This window comes from Hippocampus bargibanti, linkage group LG04 (assembly GCF_051943395.1).
Source record: "Hippocampus bargibanti isolate YZ-2025 linkage group LG04, ASM5194339v1, whole genome shotgun sequence".
In the NCBI taxonomy this organism is placed as follows: Eukaryota; Metazoa; Chordata; class Actinopteri; order Syngnathiformes; family Syngnathidae; genus Hippocampus; species Hippocampus bargibanti.
This window is the reverse complement of record NC_142737.1, coordinates 668,105-693,723: the sequence shown is the minus strand read 5'-3', so window position 1 is coordinate 693,723 and position 25,619 is coordinate 668,105. Positions and strand designations below refer to the sequence as shown.

Genomic DNA, 25,619 nt, shown 5'->3' with positions numbered 1-25,619 from the left:
TCAATTGCGGCAATGCCGCTAGCGCCAAAGGCTAACGCGTTGCTACATTAATTAGTATCGACAAAATAAATGCGCTTCGAAGAAAGTTAGCAAGCATAGCTTATTAGCAAGATGGGAAAGACATCTTTTCACAAGGTGAAAAAAAAAACGCTAACATATGGAGCTAACGCATCATCACATGAAGACATCTTGCAAATTTCCCATAAATGCTTTCATGTTTTCAATTTGAAAAGATGAGAAGAGAGCCCTCATAACTGACAGAGCCGCTAGAGCAGGTCCAAAGTTGGTTCTTGTCTTAAGTTGGACCAGCAGGGGTGAAGTTGGTCCAAGTCGAAGGACTACGAATGTACCAATACCATTTTTTTTAGCTCAAGGGCTTTGTACTTGTACTTTAGAGTGCCTCGTTGTCACCATTTATATTTATGGGCTTCAAGCAGATATAGCTTGGCAACTCAAATATGCCTTTGTTTTGATTTCCAGGTTGTTATAATGACATTTGATTGACAGTTAAACAGGAGTTTGTTTTGGCAGGGATGCGGCCATTTTGTTTGGGAGCGGGAAGAAAGGCTACATTTTCTACTGCTTCAAAACTCTCATTTTTAGCAATTTCTTTTTAAAAAAAATCAAAATTGACAGGTTGTTAACAGTTTACGCTGCAGAGATATTTTTTTTTAATCCTGTTTTGTACTTTGTCCAATTGCGGTTATTTTTGCTGACATTTGATTGACAGTTAAACAGGAGTTTGTTTTGGCAGGGATGCGGCCATTTTGTTTGTGAGCGGGAAGAAAGGCTACATTTTGCACTGCTTCAAAACTCTCATTTTTAGCAAATTCTTTTTCCAAAAATTCGAATTTGGCAGAGTTGTTAACAGTTTACGCTGCGGTGAGAATTTTTTATCTCCTGTTTTGTACCTATTCCAGTTGCAGTTACTTTTGCTGACATTTAATTGACAGTTCCAAAGGAGTTTGTTTAGGCAGGGATGCGGCCATTTTGTTTGTGAGCGGGAAGAAAGGCTCCATTTTGCACTACTTCAAAACGCTCATTTTCAGCCATTTCTTTTTCAAATGATAAGAATTTAGCAGCGTTGTTAACAGTCTAATTTTTCTCTCCTGTTTTGTACTTTTTCCTCAGCTGCATCTATTTTTGGAAATGGGCAACAAATCAAGTACAGTACTTTCGTTTTGTTTTTTTAGCTCTTTTTAATCACCGGTCCGCCGCGCCAGGAACTGACATCAAGCACGCAACATGAATGATGAGCCTTTGGCAAAATTGTTTCGGGTTACATGCAGTTGTTCTTTCGATAGAACAATCACAGTCGCAGGTTCATTTCATGTGAAAAATTGCCAAGTTGAAAACATGTCTTTCCGTTTTTTTTTGTTATGTTCCACAAATGGAAATGTTGAATAACGTTCAGATGTATGAAACACTTGATCAAAAAGCTTTGTTTACATTGATGTTTCAATGCATTTAAAAAAAAAACAACTTAGTATGATAAAAAGTTTGGTCTGATATCAACGCTCTTTTTATATTTTGGAATCAGGAAATTTGAGTCGGTTTGAAGATAAAATTGAAAAAAAAAGCTAGTTTATTTGGAGTTACAATGATACCTTGGCTTACGAACTTAATTGGTTCCCAGACAGTGTGTAAGACGAAAAGTGTGTATCCCAAAAACTAATTTCCCATAGGAAACCATTAAAATGAGAATAATCCGTTCCCAGGTCCCCATAAAACATAATTTTCTACTAAACAAGCCTTAAAATTACACACAATATACCTTATTTTATGTATAATAAATGTGATATGGTATTACAATTAAAGAAATAAACTGCACGGTATAATAAAGTCCTTTTATTGACCTTTGTGATGGTCGTTGATGGCTTGATGGAATGCCGGTTTCCTCAGCATTAAACACTTGTTTACAAACGCAACCTTCTTTCACCATCTTGAGGAATGATCCTTGTAGGTGCTTTCTCTGCGATCATTTTACCTAGTTCTTCATCAATTATGTTCTGTTTAGCTGGCTTGATAGCTTTTTGCATCAAGTGTAAAGATGGCTTGTGCGGGTCATTTGTGGAGCCTGATTGATGGGATACTTTAACCTTACAGACTACACTCTGCCTTTGAACTATCAAAGTTAGAACTCTCTCACTGTCGTCTGCCTGTCTCTTTAATGTTTAAACCACCTCCCCTCACTGCTGCGTTCTTGACCAATCATGTGGCTTTAAGGGAGGATTGGGGCGGGGAATAGAGGACAAAAACAGTCGGATGCCAGTTTCTTGTTTGGAGAAAGGGCTCGTTCGTGAACGACACATCACTCATTGTGGCATCTCCATGTGTATCCCGAAAAATAGTTTGTAAGCCAAGGTAAAATGTTCATAAATTTAACGTTCGTTAATCGAAAAGTTCGTAAGCCAAGGGGTTTGTAAACCGAGGTATCACTGTACTTTTAATTGGCAAAAGTTGATTTCAAGAAAAAAAATGTTGGCAACAGTCGGAAAATATATCGCTATTGACTTTGTCGCATTGTTAAAAAAAAAGTTTTCAAAATAAAAGAAACAAATATATATTGCATTGTGTGGAATCGTCACAAAAAGTCTGGAATGTTCTGCCGTGCTCAATGTGAATTCTCTTGCGCTGACTTTGGCCACCAGGGGGCAGTGTGAAATACTCATGCAGGTGAGCATTGGACAACAAAAAAATACAAGGAAGAATGTAAACGCAAACCTACACTATTATTCTTGCTTGTTTTTTTTTTTTACAGAGTATGTGTTAAAAAAACGCGTGTATTGTTATCATGCCAATGATTTTTTTTCTCTGTATGTTGTTCGCATGACAACATGATTGAAAAACAAGTCACCACAAGATAAAAAAATAAAAATAAAACAGTTTTGCGGGAAATAATATGAGTTGTGTGAATAGAGTCTCAGTCCTGGAGATGAAAGATTAAATTGATGTCACTCGGGCAATGATGCTACGAGGCTAACAGTATGTTGCTGCGTTGATGTGTTAAAAATATTCATAATTTGAAGATTTATACCGCGATAAGATTTCTGCCCGTCTTTTGTTGACCACAACTAAATAGTGTTTTGCCTTATATTGGACTTGAGTGTCCCTAAACATCTTCTTGGAAAATATATACAAATTCAAAGAGCAATTTAACTTTTGAGCTAGCTAAAAGTGGAAGTGCGACATTAACTTCAGCGGAAAACAAAAGTATTGACGCCTGCGTGACGTCGACATCACCATCAATGAACGAAGCAATAGTTTGACCTTGAACATTTTTGATAGCATCACAATAAATTAGCCAGATATGCTTCATTAGCACAATTAGCATCAGGGAAAAAAAGTCACAATTTCCATTCTCACATTGGTCAACAAAAATAGACTGTCTAAATGATAATGTAACAACATTAGCCACATTGGCTAATAATAATAATAATAATACATTTTATTAATAAGTGCCTTTCAAAAATCTCATGGTCACTTTACAGTCACAGGATAAGTCTTTGTACGGGTGAGCAGCGGTAGCCACACCCGTCAGCGTTCACTCAACCCAGAAGTAACTCAAATAGATAGAAAGCTAGCTAGCTAGCCAATCGTTAGCTAACAGATACCTAGATAGATAGCCAGCCAGCTAGATAGTGAATAGATAGATAGCTAGATAGCCAGCCAGATAGCTAGCTGGCCATCCAGATAACTAATAGATAAAAAATAGCTAGCAAATAATAATGATAATAATAATAATAATAATAATAATAATAATAATAATAATAATAATAATAATAATAATAATACATTTTTATGACATGGTTGGTCGGCAAAAACACGTTGCATTTGTTTGCGCTAATTGTTATTTTCCTTTGAACGTGTATTTTTGTTGACTAATGAACTGCAAGATACTTTTTTGGTTGTTGAAGTTTGGCGACCCCCCCCCCCAAAAAAAAAAAACAATGATTTGGGGACGCAAAATAAAACCCATCAACTTAATAATAATAATAATACACTTAATTTCTAAGCGCCTTTCAAAACTCTCAAGGTCACTTGACAGTCACAGGATAAGTCTTTCTGTGGGTGAGCAGCGGCAGCCACAAGCTCCAGCGTTCACTCAACCCGGAATAACTCAAATAAATAAAAAGCTAGCTAGCTAGCTATTAGATAGCTAATAGATAGCCAGGTAGTTAGCTAGATAATAGACAGCTACTAGATAGCCAGCTAACCAGTTAGCTAGCTAGTTAGATAGCTAGCAGGCTGGATAGCCTGCTAACTAGCTAGCTAGCTAATAGATAGCTAGCTATCTGGATAGATAGCTAACAGATAGCCAAGTACATAGTGCCCCGAATCTCCATCAGTATTCTCAGCAAAACATGCTAACTATGTTAAAATGCTACATGTGGCTAATTTCTTGATTGCGCATAAAAATAAATGTCAAAAAAAAGCCACGTGAAGCCGTTAAAAAGCAACATTTGATGACACGCCAACTTTGTTGCTTTATGTTGATTGGCCGGTGGAGGTAGGCAGAGTGACATCATAATTAAAAGTCTGATGACATCATCAATCCCAGCATGCCGTGGGAGTATTAGGGGGGGGGGGGACCTCAGGGGCGTGAGGGGTCTAACAGCTAACATCCCAGCAAGTGGCGTTGATCTTTTTGCTATATTGCTGGGAATTATGAGAAATTATTACAAACTCATTCATATGACGATGATTATTATTCATAAAAATTTGAATGTGGGTTTTATGGGGTCCACTGGCTCCGCCCACAATGACCAGAAAATACAAGAACATTAGCAAAATAAAAATGACTCACTGGTACGCGCTCGCGTGTTTAGTGTACGTATGTGTTGGCGGGTTGCGTGCGGCGGTGGGCGTGGCCTAAGCCTTCAGACCACGGTGCTGACGGAGGGATCTGATAGGTTGATCTGTCCGGTGATGTCGGTCGGGTACGGCTACACAAACGGCGAAAGAAAAGGTACACGCGCGTTAGCGCCTCGTCATCACGTTTATGCTAGCCGGTGTCAGGTCACGCGGGGGTCACCTGCAGGTTCTTCCTCCAGACGTTGACGGCGGCGAACGCCAACTGCATCTGCTTCCTGCGGGCGTCCTTGTGGCGCTTGTAGGCGATTTCGATGAAGATGAGGAAGATGCCCGCCACGATGCCTCCCGCCACCAGCATGAACACGCCTGAAGAGTTTGGCACAAGTGACGACAAACTTGAGGCTTCATTGTATCTAGCTAGCTAGCTAGCTAGCTAGCTATCTCGCTGATAGATAGCGCTGGTCAGACTTCTGGCAAAAAAAATCCCCTTTCAAGAAGGGGCAGCATTTGCCTTTTGTCCATGTTAGCGCTTTGTTACAGCTTCAGCTGTTGCTAGCTAGCTCTAGCTCTTAGCTAGCTAGCTTTCTATCTATTTGAGTTATTTCCGGGTTGAGTGAAAACTGGCGCGTGTGGCTGCCGCTGCTCACCCACAGAAAAACTGATCCTGTGACTGTAAAGTGACCTTGAGAGTTTTGAAAGGCGCTTAGAAATGAAATGTATTCTTATGATTATTTTTAATCAAGCTGTTTAAGTCTCTTCTCCTTCTGAAATAAAAAGAAAAAAAAATAAACACTCAATGGGAAACTCCGAATGAGGTTGAAAACACACATTGACTTACTTACGCTATTAGCTATTGAGCTAGCTAGCTAGCTCTTTATTTGCTATCGAGCTAGCTCGCTCTCTAGTTGGCTAGCTATCTATCTATTAGAAAGGCGCTTATAAAGTAAATGTACTATTATTGTTATTAGCTATCGAGCTAGTTATCTAGCTCTCTATTTTCTATCCAGCTGGCTAGCTATCTAGCTATTAGCTATTGAGCTGGTTAGCTGGCTCTCTATTTGCGATCTAACTGGCTAGCTATCAAGCTAGCTCACTGGCTATCTATCTGTCTAGCTATTAGCTATCGAGCTGGCTAGCTGGCTCTCTATTTGCTATCTAGCTGGCTAGTTATCTAGCTATTAGCCATTGAGCTAGCTAGCCGGGTCTCAATTTGCTGTCTAGTTGGCTAGCTATCGAGCTCGCTAGCTGGCACCCACAGAAAAACTGATCCTGTGCCTGTAAAGTGACCTTGAGAGTTTTGAAAGGCGCTTGGAAATGAAATGGATGATGATGATGATGATGATGATGATGTGAACGGTAGCGAGAAGAACGAGGAAGGATGCAGCGATTCCATTCCGTGCCGCCGGTTGCTCACCTGCCATGTTCTCAAAGGTAAGAGTGGCGGGCGCGTTGCTCCTGGAGTCGCACTCCTGGTAGCGAACCCACGTCTTGTCCAGATCCTCCATGAAGCCGTTCTCGTGGGAACTGCGACGCAAAGCCGGCCGGTTCCGGTAAAGGTCGCTGGGGTGGGGGGGGTTAAAGGTGGCGGCGGGGGGGCTCACCTGAGAATGGCCAGCGACACGTTCTGCTTCCAGGGGCTGTCCTTCCTCATCCCGATGCCGAAGCCCGAGCGGAAGAAAAGTTCCCCCGTGGTCACCAGGTCGCATTTCTGCGACGCTTCGAACTCCAGGACGGCGCTGTCCCAGATGAAGGCGTGCAGCTTGCTGACGACGACGACAACCACAAAACTCAACAAAGCCGCCTCAACTTTCGCTTCCACGTAATCAATAGATACGGAATAGCATCAAGCAATAAATCAATCAACTAATACATGAACAAATAAATACATAGAAACATACATAAATATATTAACTAAATAAATTGTAGATAAGCTAGCAAGCTATTTATCTTTTTTTTTTTTTTATAGCTAGCTAGTTGGCTAGATAGAGAGGGAGAGAGACAGAGAGAGCGATAGAGATAGAGAAAGATAGAGAAAGATAGAGAGAGATAGAGAGAGAGAGAGAGAGAGAGAGAGAGAGAGAGAGAGAGAGAGAGAGTAGAGAGAGTGATGGAGACAGAGAAAGAGAGGCATGTCGTCTTCTAATTGTCTTTGCAATGCTCCATTTTGGTGTTTCCTCGAAAAGGACGCCGGAGAACGTGCCGTGGAGTTCTTTCTCACTTGTCTCTGACAGCCTGGATGGCCTCGGCGGCGCTCTCGTAGTTGTGCTTCTCCATGTGTCGGTACATGGTGCTCAACTCCACTTGACGCCGGAAGTAAATGTCCACTGAACTCTGTTTCACCGTCGCGTAGATGAACTTGTCCGACGGGTTTCTCAGCTGACGGACGGACGGACGGACGGACAAAAGACACATTCAACACGCCGGTGTCAGACAGAAAACTAGCCATGTATCTAGATAGATAGATAGATAGCAACAGTATATATATCTAGCTAGCTAGCGAGCTACAGTATCTATCTAGCAAGATAGCTAGCTACAGTATCTAGCTAGCTAGCTAGATAGCTTTAGTATCTATCTAGCTAAGTAGCTAGCTAGCTACAGTACCTATCTCTCTAGCTAACTAGCTAGAGTATCTATCTATCTATCTATCTATCTATCTATCTATCTATCTATCTATCTATCTATCTATCTATCTATCTATCTATCTATCTATCTACCTAGCTAGCTACCTAGCTACCCACCCATCCATCCAGCTACAGTATCTATCTAGCTAGATAGCTAGCTATCTACAATATCTATCTAGCTAGATAGCTACAGTATCTATCTAGCTGACTATCTATCTCTGTCACTAGCAACTCCACTTGACGCCGGAAGTAAATGTCCACTGAACTCTGTTTCACCGTCGCGTAGATGAACTTGTCCGACGGGTTTCTCAGCTGACGGACGGACGGACGGACGGACAAAAGACACATTCAACACGCCGGTGTCAGACAGAAAACTAGCCATGTATCTAGATAGATAGATAGATAGCAACAGTATATATCTAGCTAGCTAGCGAGCTACAGTATCTATCTAGCAAGATAGCTAGCTACAGTATCTAGCTAGCTAGCTAGATAGCTTTAGTATCTATCTAGCTAAGTAGCTAGCTAGCTACAGTACCTATCTCTCTAGCTAACTAGCTAGAGTATCTATCTATCTATCTATCTATCTATCTATCTATCTATCTATCTATCTATCTATCTATCTATCTATCTATCTACCTAGCTAGCTACCTAGCTACCCACCCATCCATCCAGCTACAGTATCTATCTAGCTAGATAGCTAGCTATCTACAATATCTATCTAGCTAGATAGCTACAGTATCTATCTAGCTGACTATCTATCTCTGTCACTAGCAAGCTAGCTATCTGACTAGCTAGCTAGTTAATTAGCTAGAAGTACAGTAAAAAAAACCTTCAGACCATCGTTGAAAACGTTCAACATTACCCTGGCGTGACCATGACGGGGAGGAGACACGATGATGAACACGGATGGACGATGACGTGGATGACGATGATGACGATGACGATGACGATGAAGGCTCGGTAGCGTGACGACTGCAAGCGGACGACATCGGGAAAGTGGAGGACGACCATGGCGACGCCTCGGCGTTCATCGCAAACATGGCGGCGGACACGGAGGGGGGAGGGGCTAACCCTGGGGTCGTTGATGCCAGTGATGCGCTCCTCAGGCCGGTCCAGCACCAGGAAGGCGGCCAGGTTGGCCGTGTACGATGCTACGATGATCATGGCGAAGCCCGCCCACACCATTCCGAGAATCCTGGCCGAAAAACTCCTCGGGGCTCCTGATTGGGGGAGACGGTTCAGACACGCTTCTGACACATTTGAGGACCACTTACCTTCTCCGATCCCGGAATTGAGAAGGACTCCCCAGGAGAACCACATAGCCGAGGACAAGGTGAGGGCGTCTTCTTCTTCTTCTTCACTGTTTACTTTGAACCTTCCGAATGGGCTGCATGGAAGATGGACATGTTGCTAGCTGCTAGCATTTTTACACATTATGTCATCTGATGAGGGGTGGGGGTGGGGGGGTCAGAGATGTTTGTTCGGACACTGTGAACAAAGGCTCGAACACAGCAAGATTGTCTGTGGAAGCTCTCAGTCGTACAGGAGTGGTCCATCGGTGAAAAGGTTTCTTCAGCCGTCATCAGTACAATTTTGAAGGTGTCGGACGTTTCGCTTCTTATCCAAGAAGCTTCGTCAGCAAACTAAAGTCTTACTGGTAGTTTCGGCCCTATATATATATATATATATCCCTACTGTCCAGACATGGCGGTGCCGGACTCTGCAATGATAGGACCCCGCTCTCAGGTTGGGGGGAGCAGAGGACTACTCCCGCAGCTCCACTGATTGTTCCTATAGTCCTGACTAGCGACTGGCCTGATTGACCTGATGAGGTGATACCAGAGCAAATCTGGCAAATCTATGGGTGAGCAGCAGCAGCCACACACGCCAGCGTTCACTTAACCCGGTAGTAACTCATATATATAGAAAGCTAGCTAGCCAGCGAATAGAGAGCTAATAGCTAGATAGATAGCCAGCCAACCAGATAGCCAGCTAGCTAGCTCGATAGCTAGCCAAGTAGACAGCAAATAGAGAGCCAGCTCGCTAGCTCAATGGCTAATAGCTAGATAGCTAGCCATCTAGATAGCAAATAGAGAGCCAGCTAGCCAGCTCGATAGCTAGCTAGCCAATAGATGGCCATATCCATTAAATAAAATGTTAATTAAAAAAAAATCTCAAAATTAAGTCATGTGTCATGACAGCTAGCAAGCTAGCTTACTTTTTTTTTTTTTGTGGCATACATTTAACCCGGGGCGTACCACACATTTTTTTGGTGTTCCTACCTGAAACGGTCTAATAGGTAGAGCATCACTGCCACCACGTGGACCGACAGGCCGACAAGGAGCCACAAGGTGCTCTGGAAAGGTTGCATAAACGAGTCCAGTGTGCTGCGAGGGATTTCCTGCACACACCAAAAAAAAGGTGCAAAATCAGCGTCATGGTTTTGCCACTACCCTCCCTCCTCCCCCACGCAAGTCTTCTTACCTTCTTGACAAGGATGGTGAGGCCCTGGTACTTGAAAGGCTTGGAGAACTCGATATACTGGGCGCGCTCGTTGTTGATGGTGAGGGGGGCTACGATCATGTCGGCCAGACCCCCCAGGAGCTCGCCCATCATGCCGTTCCATTCTTTCTTGTTGCTGTTGTTCACCTAAACTCGCGGCGGACGGCAACGCGCGTTTAATAACCGCGCTGAGACACGGCTGCAAAGTTACACACACATTGTTTGTTTCACCCTGTCAGGTTTGTTTCGTTTGCTCAAGCTTTACTCAATGTTTTGTTTGCTACTTTGGACCTTTTTTCTTCTGATTAATTTGTTGTTTATGATATATAATTCGTAAAATACACCCTACTCCTCCCTCCTGCCTGCTTCTTTGGGGTTCACCACCACCTTGCAAAGTGTGACACACACACACACACACACACACACACACACACACACACGCAAGAAAATCATGTATCTTGTATAAACATGCATAATACATGTTAGCACGCGCTATGTTCGTCAAGATGCATTATACATGATATCAATGATACATGTACATCAGAGACTCTGTTAGATGACGGATGATGCAGGATGTATGCATGAAATATGAATGTCAAACCGTATATGTGCCTGTATACTGCATATATATATGTATGTATTTTTTTTTTATGCGTGTTGCAATGTATGTTGATGGTGGAGCCGATTCCTACCCTCTCTTGTGTTCCAAACTTGCCGTCGGCAACCAAGTGAACCTCATAAGTGAAGTTCATGCTCATGGCTAACTTGATGAGGAGGTCGATGCAGAAGCCGTAACAACACTGAGGAACCGTCGGCTGACCTGAAACGTATACAGAGTGCGCTCTGTGAAGACGTTATACTTTATATGGGCACCATTTTTCTTGTGCGGGTGTGTGAGAAAGAGCCAGAGAGAGAGAGAGAGAAATAGAAAGAGAAAGAGCCAGAGAACTACAGAGCCAGAGAGCCAGAGTGAGCCAAAGAGAGCCAGCCAGGGTGAGCCAGAGAAAAGCAGAGAGATTCAGAGAGACCGAGAGAGACTAAGAGAGAGCCAGAGCGAGAGCCAAAAAGAGAGCCAGAGAGAGAGAGAGCCAGAGAGACCAAGAGAGTGCTAGAGAGACCAAGAGAGACCCCAGAGAGAGCCAGAGAGATCCAGGGAAAGCCAGATAACTAAAGAGCCAGAGAGCCAGATTGAGCCAGAGAGAGCCAGAGAGAGAGCCAGCGAGAACAAGAGAGAGCCAGAGAGAGCCAGAGAGAATCAAGGAGAGTCAGACAGAGAGTCAGAGGGAGAGCCAGAGAGACCAAGAGAGACCAAGAGAGAGCCCAGAGAGAGCCAGAGAGAGCCAGATAAGTAAAGAGCTATTGAGCCAGATTGAGCCAGAGAGCGAAGAGCGACAAAGCGAGAGCCAGACAGAGCCAGAGAGATCAAGAGAGAGCCAGAGATAGCCAGGGAAAGTCAGAGAACTACAGAGCCAGAGAGCCGGAGAGAGGAGAGAGCCAGAGAAAGTGAGAGACCAAGAGAGAGCGAGAGAGAGCAAGAGAGAGCCAGAGAGCCATAGAGAGAGGGAGAGAGACCTGGTATGGTTCCGTTGGGTCCAGTACAGATAACCTTCTTGATGAGGACTCCGTTGACCGTGTATTCCTCCTTACACGTTCCGTCCGCTTTGGTAGGCTTCACGTACACAAACGGCTCCTGGTGAATGGTCACGATCTGCAAGCATGCGGGAATTAGCATATTATTAGCGCATTAAAACGTTCGTGTATTCCCCCCTTGAGCAAATGAGCGCATTATAAAATTTGCACAGGAAAACATCAGCACACGAGTACGTTAGCACATTAGTTGGCCCACATATTAGCCTGTTTGCATATGAGCACACATTTAAGAAATTTGCACATTGAAACAATGCGTTTGGATACTAGCATCTTGGCACATGACATTTTGAACATTAGCATGTTAGCCTACCGTTGAATCAGCGCAAGTACATTGGCATGTCAGCAAATCGAGACATTAGCATGTTAGTCCATGTTTTCTTATGAAAACATTAGCATATTACCACATCGGCATTTTCCAACATTAGCATATTAGCAAATGAGCCTTTTGTCACGTTTAGCAGACCTTGAGTTTGGTTGACATCTGGTAGCCGACTGGCTTTTCGGTTTCCCCGCCGGGCCAGATGATCTTCCTTTGCGGGTTCATCACCACCTGACACACACATAAACATACAAGAACTCCCATCTTTTCGCGGGTTATCGTGCGGGTGCGCGGATTGTCCCCCACCTGTGACCCGTTGAATATTCCGACTTGTACAATTCTTCCGGACTTCTGCTGGTAGTTGAGGATATTGTAAGTGGCGAAGCGCCGGTCGCCGTCGTCATTGAACTCGATGCGACCGGTCAGTCCCTCGGCGTACTTTGATGACATCAGCACCCTGACGACCAAGGTCCAACGTCACCAGAATGACCGGAACCGAGAGTCAACAAAATATGGAGGTGGGGTCGTGGGTTGGGTGTAAATGTATTATTATTATGATGATTATTATTTCAAAGAAGTACAGATGACGGCTGAAGAATCATTATTATTATTATTATTATTAGTAGTAGTAGTAGTAGTAGTAGTAGTAGTAATAGTAGGAATAGGGTACTCGTAGTAGTAGTAATAATAGTAATTTTACTATTATTATTATCATTATCATTATGATATTTTTAGTAGTAGTATGACTATTATTAGTACTATTTTATATTGCTCACAATGTTTTTGTACTGTATTTATTTTCGGGTGTAAATGTATTATAATGATGATGATGATGAAGATGATTCTTATTATTATTATTATTATTAATTTCACTGTGTTTTCTATCAATTTTCTCACTCTCTTTCTGTCGTCTGCCTATCTATTTAAAATTGCGGCTCTGTGTTTCTGTAAACCACCCCCCCCCCCCCCCCCCCCCCGTCACTGCTGTGTTCTTGACCAATCACGTGCGGCTTCAACCGAAGACTGGGGGCGGGGAATAGAGGAAAAAAAAAAGTCGGCTACCATTTCCTTGGTAGGAGAACGGGCTCATTCGGCAACGACACGTCACTCATTGTGGCGCTCCGTGTGTATCCCGAAACATAGTTTGTAAGCTAAGGTAAATTTTTCATCAATTTAACGTTCGTAAGACGAAACGTCATTTATTTTGGGTCCAACAACTATGTTATGTTATGTTATGTTATGTTATGTTATGTTATGTTATGTTATGTTATGTTATGAACCCGTCCGTGTACTGGCGCACCTTTTGAAAAGGGGTCCGGTCCTCCATATGTTGGTGTTCCCAACGCACCCTCGCGGAGGTTCCGTGATGTTCTCTTTGTCCAGAAGCTCCTGAAGCGACTGCGCCACCACTCCCACGGCGTCCATGATGTGAGCCGACTCGTTCTTACCGTTTATCAGCTGCAGACCCAGCAGGCCTAACCCATATACACACACACACACACACACATGCACACAGGTTACACGCACACACACACACAGCGCTAAGTGTGTCCTCAAAAGTTCCACACGCATGCCCGCTCATGCTAATTACACTCATGTCCTTAATTACATTTTGCCAGACACTCCAGGCACCAAAATGCATGCTGGGAGTTCACAGCCGCTTGTTAATTAAAAAGCTGAAAAATTGTTTTCAGCAGTGACGCAGGCGACTGCAAACTCCATCGGCGCCGTTCGCGTTGCTTGATGAAATAAGAGATGTTGAAATTAGCGCAAGGTGTTAGCGTTACACGCGCCATTAGCATTGCTAAATGCTACCAAAGCCGGCCAACTGACATTATCGGGTTTTTTTTTTCACTCACAATCAGTGAGATTTTGCCGATCAAGTCAAATTAGCTTAGCTATGCTTAGCTAGCATTTCCATCATTTCCTTTTCAAATGAAATCTTCAAAACGACATCATCCTCAGTGTTTGTTATTTTTATTTTATTGCATATTTTTTTGCATTATGTTAGCTACTTTTTGGCGATAAAGTCAAATTAGCTTAGCTCTGTTTAGTTAGCATACAATAACATTAAAATAACAAACACTGAGGACTATGTCGGTCTGAAGATTTCATTTCAAAGGGAAATGATGATCAAAATGCTAACTGAGAAGAGCTAAGCTAATTTGACTTGATCGCACAAAAGTGGCTAACAGTATTAGCATAATGCAAAAAAAGATACATTAAATTAAAATAACAAACAATGAGGACTATGTCGGTCTGAAGATTTCATTTAGGAATAAAATGATGATGGAAATGGTAGCTAAGTAGAGCTAAGCTAATTTGACTTGATCGCCAAAAAGTGGCTAACAGTATGAGCATAATGGAAAAAAAAGATACAATAAAATTAAAATAACAAACACTGAAGACTATGTCGTTTTGAAGATTTTATTCTGGAAGCAAATGATCGTAATGCTAACTAAGCAGAGCTAAGCTAACTTGATTATGGTCCATGTGTCTGGTGAAAAAGGTCACGTGTGTCAAGTACACTGAAGGCCTCTGATCAAGGAATGGCCTCCAATCGGTATTTGATCACATGATCTTCGTTGTGATTGACAGGAGGTGCGTCCACCTCCTCGGGTTAGCATGTTGGATGGTCATGTGACCTCGAACAACAATCGGGAGACTATTGACGAAATTTGGAATATGAAATGACTTCCTTGTCAAGAAGCTTTCAGCACACGCTAACGGCTGACCCTCCTTCATACGTCGCATCTCCATGGTGATGCGTGACATGACAACTCACGGACACGCGACAGTTTACTGACATGAGCTGACGCGTTAGCGTGTGACGGTTCACCACGTGAAAACGCGCCATCACTCGTCGACACGTGATGACTCGCCGTCACTGGGTAACACGTCGTGACGTAACGACGCGTTAGCAAATGGCCACTCACCACGCGTGTGAAAACTCATGATGACTGGCACACGCTAGCATGTCGGGACGTTACAACACGCTGCCAAGTAACGACTCGTCACGTGAAAACGCAAAATAACGCGTTGACACGCGATGACCCGCGGGTACGTGTTGATGTGATAACACGTGACAACTCAGGTACACGTGACGATTTTTTGACACATGACGCCATTTTGACCTGTGACGCGTTGACCCGTGAAGGCATCATTTTTGATTTGACACAAATGGCTAACATGTCAACTCCTTCATACGTGGCCAGGAGTTGTAACGTGACATCCTGTTACACGCGACTTTCGTCACGTGTCAACTTTTTTTAACACGTGACGACTCATCGACACGTAAGGCGAGCTAACTTGCTAACACGTGACAACACGTTCAAAACGTCATCATGTCAAAAAGCTGTCAAATGACGACCCGCTGACACGTGACGCCTTATCACGCGTGCCACCGAGCCCTCACGTGACTTGCTGTCACACGTGATGACTTGTCACGTGATGGTCACGCGTCAATGGCTTGACGACAGGCTGACAATGACGTCCTTGTCACGTGCTGTCAACTCGTGGACGTGTGGGTGTGCGTGTGCGTTACCAACTTGTGACCACGTCCTAGTGGGCGTGGCCGAGGTGCTGACCAATGGCAGCGTGAGAAGCGTCGGCGTTGTCTTACCGGCGTTTGTTCAGACAATGACATCATCACAGTTACCGTGGCGACACAAGAAGTCTGCCCCGCCCACCCTTAGCTAACTTTTTTTTTTTTTTTACAGTGAACCCCCCAATGTAACTATGCTAATGTGCCTATCTATGGTGTTATCATGAAGCTAACGCACTTAGCTTGAACTAAATTGTGTTTCCGGCCAATATTTTTTATTTAAAAAAAGGGTTGTCTCTTTTTTGTGTGTTTGTTTTGGTGTAAATTAGCTATCTAGCTAGCTAGCTGGCTATCTATCTATAAGCTATCTAATAGCTAGCTTGCTAGCTAGCTTTTTATTTATTTTTTGTCATTCCGGGTTGAGTGAACGCTGGCGCGTCTGGCTGCCGCTGCTCACCCACAGAAAAACTTATCCAGTGACTGTAAAGTGACCTTCAGAGTTTTGAAAGGTGCTTATAAATGAATGTTATTATTATTATTATTATTATTATTATTATTATTATTATTATTATTATTATTATAAATTTGAACTAGGGGTCACACATGAGCGGTGTGAAGTAAGCACGCTTTACCCCTTAGCAAGTATAGTGAAAGTGGGCGGCCATTTTGCTACTTGCTGTCGACTAAAGATGACATCACTAGTAAAGTGTGGGCTACGGTTACCAATGTGACCAAACCTAGAAAATGGTGGAGCCATCCGTGACTGTGTTAATAGATCCATTTGTAGCCACGGTACAGCCCGTCAATCACCAATCTTTGATTATTACTCAAAGCGAAAAGAATAAATAACTATTTTTATGTTTGCGTTGCCAATTTTCAGTGCTCCAAATCCCACGGCAGAAATGGAAGTAAGGAGGGGGAGGGGTCACTGTATTCAAGCCCTGCCCTCGCCGGCGTAACACGACAAAAGGCAGCGAGGCGGCGGCGTGGAGAAAGAAGCTAAAGAAGATGACACAAAACAAAAGGTGTTAGAAACAGTGACACGCACGCACGCACGCGCAACAAGGATTGACGCGTTCAAACATGATTGGCATGTTTGAACCTTCAACCGGCAAAAAGACATCAAAGCAGAAAGACCACGTAGCGCCAAACGGAAGCTAATTAGCCATTAGCTTCCTGCATCACAGCTGCCATGTTCCCATCTAAGTGGCGGTAACTCGGAGCAACTGTCTGCTAAACTCATTAGCATCAACGTTTTTCTTGACGTCGGGTGATTCAAGGGCCACGGAGGAGTGAAGCTACATCGTAGCCGAGAAGCTAACCACTTGTACTGAAACTACATGCTAACCCCTAACCACCTGCTATTGAAGCTACAAGCTATGTTAAGCGCGATCAACTTGAGGGTACATCCACTAGCTAAGGTGGCTACATTGTTAGCTTAACCAATTCCACGACGATTGTTTCGATGTTGTGTAGTGTTGTCGTTTCACAGGTGCGTGGACGTGGCTAATCGTGAGTGAACCGTGACGCGCCAGTTTTAGTCACCACTTGGGAATTTCTATCAGTTCCCCTTTCCGAAACATTTACCGCTGTAGCTAGATGTTAGCTGAGCAGCACGTTAACACCTCGATGCTAAGTCGGCAAGTATGCGTGGACGCGTACAGATAAAAACAAAAACAAGTTGAATGGAAGCAGAACAGACACGGGTAAGATAATTCCCACATGCTCCGTACCGTCCGGCGCCTCGGTCAAAGCTTTTCCGCTCATTTCTCTTTCCCCGACGATCCAGACGTAACCAGAACCGGTCATGTTTAGATGACGGGCCGCCTTGTAGACGCCCGCCGCTTCGTCCTCGCTGCCGCAGATGGACGCACAACACAAACAGAGCAAACGGGATCCTTGTTAGCGTGGCAAGTTGCTATTTAGTGGTTAGCGAGCAGCTAGCTGCCTGTTTAGATAGACGTCAACTAAAGATGGCCGTCACGTCGATGGTCCTCGGTGACCAAGTGATTCACAGACTAGGGTCAGTTAGCGGAGTCCATAGCAACCGTTCAACATCACGGAACCGAAAGAAAAAAAAGCCAGTTAGCCGTTAGCGCCTTAGCAGTGAGGGGTCAACTCACTGACCTGGCGGAGAGTATGATGACGCGGGCCTCCAGGTCTTTTGCATCCAGGAGCAGGGCCGTCAGATTAGTGTCCGGACCAAACAGCAGAACCTTCTCGGCCTGAAATCCACACGGAGACGTCACCGCACATCATAGCGCAACGCTACGTTAGCGCATTAGCCGCACCCTCCCCGACCATGCTCCCACTTGCCCCGTAGTAATAAGAAGTGAAGGGAAGTGGAAGTGAAAGCTGGTGGACATGCAAGGCTCCAACCAACCAATCGGGGACGTGCATGTTAGCATGTTAGCGAGCGCAAATAAAACCAAAGATTCGAGAAGGGGTTGGGGACTCGTTTGTAGTGTGGGACATCCTGTCCGGTGGGTGCTGTCTGCCATGCATCCCTTACATGGGGTGGGTGGGTGGGTGGGTGGGGTTTAGGGAGGTGGCTCGGGCGGGCGTGTCTCTCCTGCATTCTCCATGACAAACCAAAAGAAAGATGGCTGCCTCCAGGATAAGGGCTATCCCTGGGGATCGGGTGTTGCGGGGGGGCTTCGGCCGGTGGACGAGATTGGACGGCGGGCGGCGTGCAGCGTTTGGACCATGCAAGCGTTTCTACCTTCGACAATCGTCTACCTTAGGTGTTCTCCGGAAGTCAAAGCCGTGTTGCTCCATGTTTTCATTGTTCCTGATTTTAGTCTGATGGCCGTGCGACACAGAAAGAACGTCACACACATTCGTCGCGCCGCAAAACACGCACTCGGCACAACGGGAATGAAACACACAGCTATACACCCAAATACAGTGAGACCTTGGCTTACCAACTTCATTGGTTCCCAGATAGAGTGGGTAAGGCGAACGGTGTGTCTCCCAAAAAATAATTTCCCATAGGAAACCATCAAAATGAGAATCATCCGTTCCCAGGACCCCATAAAACCTCATTTTCTACTAAATACGCCTTAAAACTACACAAAATATACCATATTTTACGTATGATAAATGTGCTGTGGTATTATAATTAAAGAAATAAACTGTACTGCATAATAAAGTGGTTTTATTGACCTTTGTGATGGTCGTCGATGGCTTGATGGAATGGAGTGGCCGCTTTGCATGAAACACTTGATGAGGAACGCAGCCTTCTTCTTTCAGCATCTTGAGGAATGATCCCTTGCAAGTGCTTTCTCTGCCATCATTTTACCTTGTTCCTCATCAATTGTGTTCTGTTTAGCTGGGTGTACAGATGGTTTGTGCGGGTTATTTGTGGAGCCTGATTGATGGGATATTTTAACCTTGCAGTCTACACTCTGCCTTTGAAGTATCAAAGTTGAAACGTGTACAAATTTCACTGTTTTCTATCCATTTTCTCCCCCTCTGTCGTCCGCCAGTCTCTTTAATGTTTAAACCACCTCCCCTCACTGCGGCGTTCTTGACCAATCACGTGGCTTTAACCGAAGACTGGGGGTGGGGAATAGAAGACCAAAACAAGCCGGCTGCCATTTTCTTGTTAGGAGAACGGGCTCGTTCGCAAACGACACATCACTCATTGTGGCGCTCCGTGTGTATCGCGAAATATAGTTCGTATGCCAAGGTAAAATTTTCATAAATGTAACGTTCATAAACCGAAAAGTTCGTAAGCCAAGGGGTTCGTACACCGAGGTATCACTATCGACACACTGATAAAACATGGGTGTGGGCGCACACACGCACACACACACACACACACACACACACAAACACACACACAACTGACACATGATACCTGCCGACGTGATTGCACGCCCAGGTGTGATTTCATTAGCATGAGTTGGTGTGATTCCTATTATTATTTTTTTCCGCTTAGTTTGGTTTTTAGTGTCGATGGCTCGTGCGCAATGTGTGCTTTCATTTGTTTGATATGCAAATGAGCTGACAATAAGGAGACAAATTTAAACCTGGAGTTATTTTTACAGGCGCCCAACAAAGAGGGTCAAACTCGCTGCGCCATATTGACACAAAAGCAACAAACATTAACTTTTGTTGCTCCCAGATCGAAACTGTTAGCTTAGCTAAGCACAAACCTCAACTCGCTGAGTCAATCAAAATTCGCCAAACCCATCTGTAGCGATAGCTAATACAATGGCGACGGGATTAGCCGGACCAGCAGCCTATGTAACCTATGTGGCGGCCATGTTGGTAGGGGCAACGTTCTCATCACAAGGAATGGGTCAACATGAAAAGCAGGTCAAAAGTTTCTCATTTTTCAAAAGATTTTCACCAGGCGCGTCAACAAGAATCAAGCCCGACAGTTACACACAAAATTCTGAGAAAAGGAAGTGTGAAAGTCCACATGCTCACTCGCCTTGAGGATCGAACGCACAACCCTAAGATTGGGAGACGACCATGCGAGCATATGAAAGTTCAGAATGGGACAGTTCGTTTTGAACAACTAGTCGTACGAGGGTGTGTAGACTTGTGCAACTCTATTCATTATCACAAAGCAGAGCAGCGCTATCAGAGGCTAAAGCGCTAACAAGTGACCAAAAATAATAAAAAAACAAGCATCTGGTTCAATTAAATCTTCCTGTTAGCATGTGGCTAGCGGCCGGCGGCCAACATACTGGGCCTTAGTCACCAGTCACATGACCTATGAAGAGGAGCAGGAGGAAGAAGAACAGGAAGAAGTAGAAGAAGAAGAAGCAGCAAGAGGATGACGATGAGGAGGATGATGCCGATAGCCGGCGAAGAGTTGCTGCGGGAAGAGCGTCACAATTTGACTTGTGGGGGGGGGGGATCAACTTGTCACCATGGTAACGTCCTCACAAAGACACACCGGAAAGAACATGTGTGTGTGTGAGTGTGTGTATACAGTATATTCGTGTCTTTGGTATATGTTACATGTGTGTGTTTGTCCGTGTGTATCCATGACGTGCATGAGTGTGGTCCTCACTCCTTATCTGGAGTTATCCGGACCTCACAAAACCATTAAAACAGGAAGCTGTGTGTGTGTACAATACGTGTGTGTGTGTGTGTGTAGCCATATGTGTGCGTGTGTATGTGTCAATCTGTCTATGTCTGTATCCATAGTGTATGCATGTGTGTGAGAGATTTGTGAAGTCCCCACGAGGTGCAAAAAATCAGCAAAAATTAAAACAAGAAATAATAATAATAATACATTTCATTTCTAAGCGCCTTTCAAAACTCTCAAGGTCACTTTACAGTCACCGGATGACTTTTTCTGTGGGTGAGTAGCGACAGCCACACGCGCCAGCGTTCACTCAACCCGCAAGTAACTCAAATAGATGGAAACCTAGCTAACTAACTAATAGATAGGCAGCTATCCAGCCAGCCAAATAGCTCGCTAGCTAATAAATAGCTAATAGATAGCGAGCTATCCATCCAGCCAGCCAGCTAAATAGCCACACAGCTAGCCATCTAAAAGGCCATTTGAAAGTTATTCCTGAGTGAGCAGATAGCTAGCTCGATAGCTATCGAGATAGAATTTTTTTTTGGGGATTTTAATCAATATTTTTTTTCATGTTTAAAATTGGGTCCCCACGGGTCTTAATCCTTCACACACCTCGTCCCCAGCACGTAGCAAAAACGTGTATGTGTGTGTTGTCCATTTGCCTACCCACAATGTTTTGTGTTATTGTGTCCATTTTTGTGTGTGTACACGCGTGTCCATTTGTCCATGTGTAATGTAATGTCCAGTCTGCATGACTTTCCGTGTATGTGGGAGGGGGTGGGGGGGGATGAAGGGCGATGACATCACCTTGGTCTCCTTCTCCTCCAGGAGCGTTTCGAGTCTCTTTTGAGCGGCTCGCCCTTCGTGGTCGTCACTGACGATGAGGATGATGTGATTCCAGCGGAACTCTCGCATCAAATCGAACCAAACGCTGGCCTGGTGGGAGTACGGCGGCACCGTACGCAGGAAGGACAGGTGGATGCTCTGCAAAGGGGGCGGGGCGGGTTAAGAAACGGGCCCAATCAGAATCAGAATACCTTTATTATTCAATGGGGAAATGGAAATGGGCCCAAGCGCTCACCTTGTCGGAGTAGATGGACATGCGCGTGGTCAGGCCCACCACGGGGATGCGGTAGAAGCCCGCCGTGTAGGACACGGGCGTCGGGGTCAGGTGGTCGTTGGACTGAGGCGGGTGGCTGACCAAGATGGCGTACACCTGAAACGGGAGCAAAGGCCCGACTTGTTTTTGTCTTTTCTCTTCACTTCTTTTTATTTATCGAGCTATCCGGCTAGCTAGCTAGCTATCTATTTGCTATTTAGCTGGCTAGCTAGCTATTAGCTATATAGCTATCTAGCTATATGGTTATCTAACTAGCTATTACCTATATCGCCATCTAATAGCTATTAGCTATCTAGCAAGCTATCTATTTGCTATCTATTAGCTATTTAGCTATCTATGTATTAGCTATATAGATATCTACGAGTGCTGGGCCAGTAAAGCTTCATGGAACACTTTTTCGACTCCTCTAGATGGCAATCTTGGTTTGAAGATGCAGTCATTTCCTTTCCGCTACCGTTCATATTCAAAGCAAGGGCACCATCTAGAGGAGTCGAAGAATATGACAAGTGCTTCATGAAGCTTTGTTTTCCCATCATTACTATCGAGCTAGCTATTATTTATATAGTTATCTAATAATAATCCATTTCATTTCCAAGCGCCTTTCAAGCTAGCTATTAGCTATCTAGCAAGCTATGAGCTATCTAGCGAGCTATCTATTTACTATCTATTCGCTATTTAGCTGGCTATCTATCTATCTATTAGCTATATAGCTATCTAGGTAGCTATTTAGCTAGCTATCTAGCTATTAGCTATGCAGCTATTTTGCTAGCTAGTTATTCGCTATATAGCTATATAGCTAGCTATTAGCTACATAGCTAGCTATATATTAGCTACATAGCTATCTAGCTAGCTATTAGCTACATAGCTCTTTAACTAGCTAGCTATTACCTCCATAGCTATCTAGCAAGCTAGCTAATTAGCTACATAGCTATCTAGCAAGCTATTGAGCTAGCTATTTATTGACCATATTGGCTATTTATTATTATTATTATATTATTATTATATTATTATTATGAGGTGTGTGTTATTTGCCATGTGTGCGCGCGCGTGAGTGTAATCCGTGCGTGCAGATGAGCGCGTGACGCCGTTAATCTGACGTCCATCTCGGCGCGTTGACCTCGTTTGAGCCGCGAGTGACCTCGTGAAGTGGGTGTGCGTGCGTGCGTGCGTGCGTGCGTGCGTGCGTGTGTGACCCAACAATTGCGGAATAATTATTCCGCAATTGTTGGGTCACTTGGGATTTGCATACAAAGCACATGGACACAATTTTGGACCGGCGAATTGACGGTCTGACCTGGTTGGAGATGAGGTCCTCGCAAACGGAGAGCGCCATCTGGATAGCGTTAGCTTTGTGCGTGACGGCGATGGCGTTCATCTTGAAGCGGTCGCGTCCGTACGCGGCGTTGGCGTGGGCCACCGCGTCGCGGAACACCTGCTCGTAGCGCTTCTGGCTCAACACGGCGCCCACGTTGACCACCCGAGGCTCGCAGCCGCACAGCGCCACCGCGCCGCAGTGCAGCGCTAGCAGTAGCAGCGACGCACGTACTTCCACTAGAGGGGGTAGAAGAGCGCCGTTGAGTAGCGTTTAGTCGCCGGGTCGCAAATCAAATGTCAACAATGGGTCCTTAGGGCACATGCATGGCAGGCTTTCTATCTATTTGAGTTATTAGCTAGCTAGCTTTCGATCTATTTGCGTTATTAGCAAGCTAGCTCTCGATCTATTTAAGTTATTAGCTAGATAGCTTTTTACCTATTTGAGTTATTAGCTAGCTAGCTTTATATCTATTTGAGTCATTAGCTAGCTAGCTTTCTATCTATCTGTGTTATTAGCTAGCTAGCTTTTGATCTATTTGAGTTATCAGCTCACTAGCTAGCTTTCTATCTATTAGAGTTATTAGCTAGCTAGCTAGCTTTCATTCTATTTGAGTTAGCGCTATGTAAACTAATATGCATGTATTGCATTGTATTTTGCACAGCCACCCCCATTTCAATCTCAGATAACTCCAGACCCATCCAATTTAGGAATTAATTCTTTTTCTTTAGATGGTATGGATATTAGCATCTTCGCACATGACGTTTTGAACATTAGCACGTTAGCCTAGCATTGAAAATGGCTCATCCCTTTTTCCATGTTAACGCTTTATTCCAGTTGCGGCTGTTGTGAAAGCGCTATATAAACTAATTGCATTGTATTTTGAACAGGTAACATCCGACTTACGACCAGTCCGACTTACCACCACCCATACTTACGACCACGACCTCCAGACCCTATTTCTAACATTTTAAGAGCGGTAGGTTGCGAATCACTTAGCCTCCGAGTCTCTATTCAACATTTTGAATGAATTTCGACTTACGACCATTTTGACCTACAACCGTTTGTTCGGAACGGAACTCGGTCGTAAGTCGGATGTTACCTGTATTTTGTACAGACGCCCCCATTTCAATCTCATATAACTCCAGACCCATATCATTTAGGAATTAACTCTTTTTTCCATGAAAGAAGAGTCGAAGGTTTCTAACGCTGCATCGAATGTTTATGTCGTCCTAAAACACAATATTTTGTGGGTCCTGCAATTTGAGTGAGAATGACAAAAAAACCCTGGCACTGAAGTGGACACATTGTTTGCATATCATCTGGCAGTGAATGAGTTAATGTAAAATCATTTTTATGCATATTTTTTTCTTCCGGGTGGAAGTACTGTACAGTACACGATTTACAATGACAATACAGCACACCGCAATACACACACACACACACACACACACACACACTTGGATGAAGGCTTACACACGGTAGTCATTGGAACGATGACGTCATCAAGTTCAGAAGGAAGCAAAAGCAAGGGTTAAAAAATAAAAGCACTTACTGTTTATTTGTTTTGGTTTTTTGTTTTCAGAATAAAAGCATGCGTCGATTCCCCCCCTTTGGCTCAATGAGTCCAGCTGCTTCCGGTCTCCTTGGCGCGTCCGTCCGTCCGTCCGTCCGTCCGTCCGTCGAGGCAGCTACAGGTCCGGCTTGTGGCTCGGTTCACGGTTCGCTTCCTTTTCACCAATGTCGACGCGTTGCTTTCTCCTTCTCTTGCGTTATTCTTTTATGCGGCTCGCTCACGCTCAGTCCTGTTGATTCCCGCGCACGAACACGCGCCAGACGTCACTTCACGCACGCGCACCTTTTCCTCGCTATAAAAACGACACCAGAAGGTGAAAATGACGAATGACGATGATGAAGATGAAGAAGAGGAGGAACGGGATGCTCGCGTCTCTTGCCCTTGATGCTCGCGCGCGCGCGCCGTCCCCAAACGGCGGCAACGACGAAGGCGGGATGGAGGCGCGCGGCCCCGTCAGCAGCGAGCACGCGCCCGCGCGCCCAACCTCGCCGCGTTCCATGTTGGGGTTTAATCAAGCGTGCGCCTGCGCGCGCGCGCGCACACACGCACGTATACAAACACTCGGAGACACACACACGCGCGCACACGCACACACAAAACAGACAAATAAATCAAAATATTGGAGGAACATAAATACACACACACACACATATGTATATATATACTATATACATACATATACATACATATACATATACATACATACATATACACATCTATACATATATACATACATATACACATCTATATATACATATCTATATATACATATAAAAATATATATATACATACATATACATATATACATACATATATATATATATATATATATATATATATATATATATATATATATATATATATATATATATATATATATATATATACATCATGCATAGGAGTGAACACGCAGCATAATTTAAACTGACTAATATTGCAATTTTTTCCTATGTGCTAGTAATGATTTTGTACTAGCTTCTTTTGGATGAAATACTGTACTGTCATAAAAAATATAGATTTTAAAATTAAAAAAAGATCTTTTCAACAAGTCAAAAATGAGTCACGGAGATCGCGACGCCGGGACCTAAACGGCCTTTATGGTTTCCCCCTCCC

General features: G+C 44.1%; 1 protein-coding gene across 2 annotated transcripts; it reads right to left on the bottom strand.

The window, feature by feature from the left end:
• Window positions 1-3,802: 3,802 nt before the first annotated feature.
• grin1b (glutamate receptor, ionotropic, N-methyl D-aspartate 1b) lies at window positions 3,803-24,990 on the bottom strand. 2 transcript variants are annotated; one of them, XM_088993355.1, is made up of 21 exons: window positions 24,486-24,990; window positions 22,913-23,169; window positions 21,580-21,714; window positions 21,306-21,482; window positions 18,191-18,253; window positions 17,579-17,676; window positions 17,185-17,306; window positions 13,208-13,382; window positions 12,214-12,364; window positions 12,052-12,138; window positions 11,511-11,646; window positions 10,631-10,758; window positions 9,921-10,085; window positions 9,719-9,837; window positions 8,711-8,823; window positions 8,508-8,656; window positions 7,034-7,191; window positions 6,417-6,578; window positions 6,230-6,339; window positions 5,036-5,181; window positions 3,803-4,946 (listed from the first exon to the last, which is right to left on the bottom strand). In XM_088993355.1, coding segments are annotated over exons 1-21 (2,718 nt in total). In that variant the 5' UTR covers window positions 24,487-24,990; the 3' UTR covers window positions 3,803-4,880. The 2 variants fall into 2 exon arrangements, with proteins under 2 accessions (XP_088849481.1, XP_088849482.1); XM_088993356.1 differs by lacking the exon at window positions 18,191-18,253 and having other exon boundaries at window positions 24,486-24,989.
• Window positions 24,991-25,619: the final 629 nt, after the last annotated feature.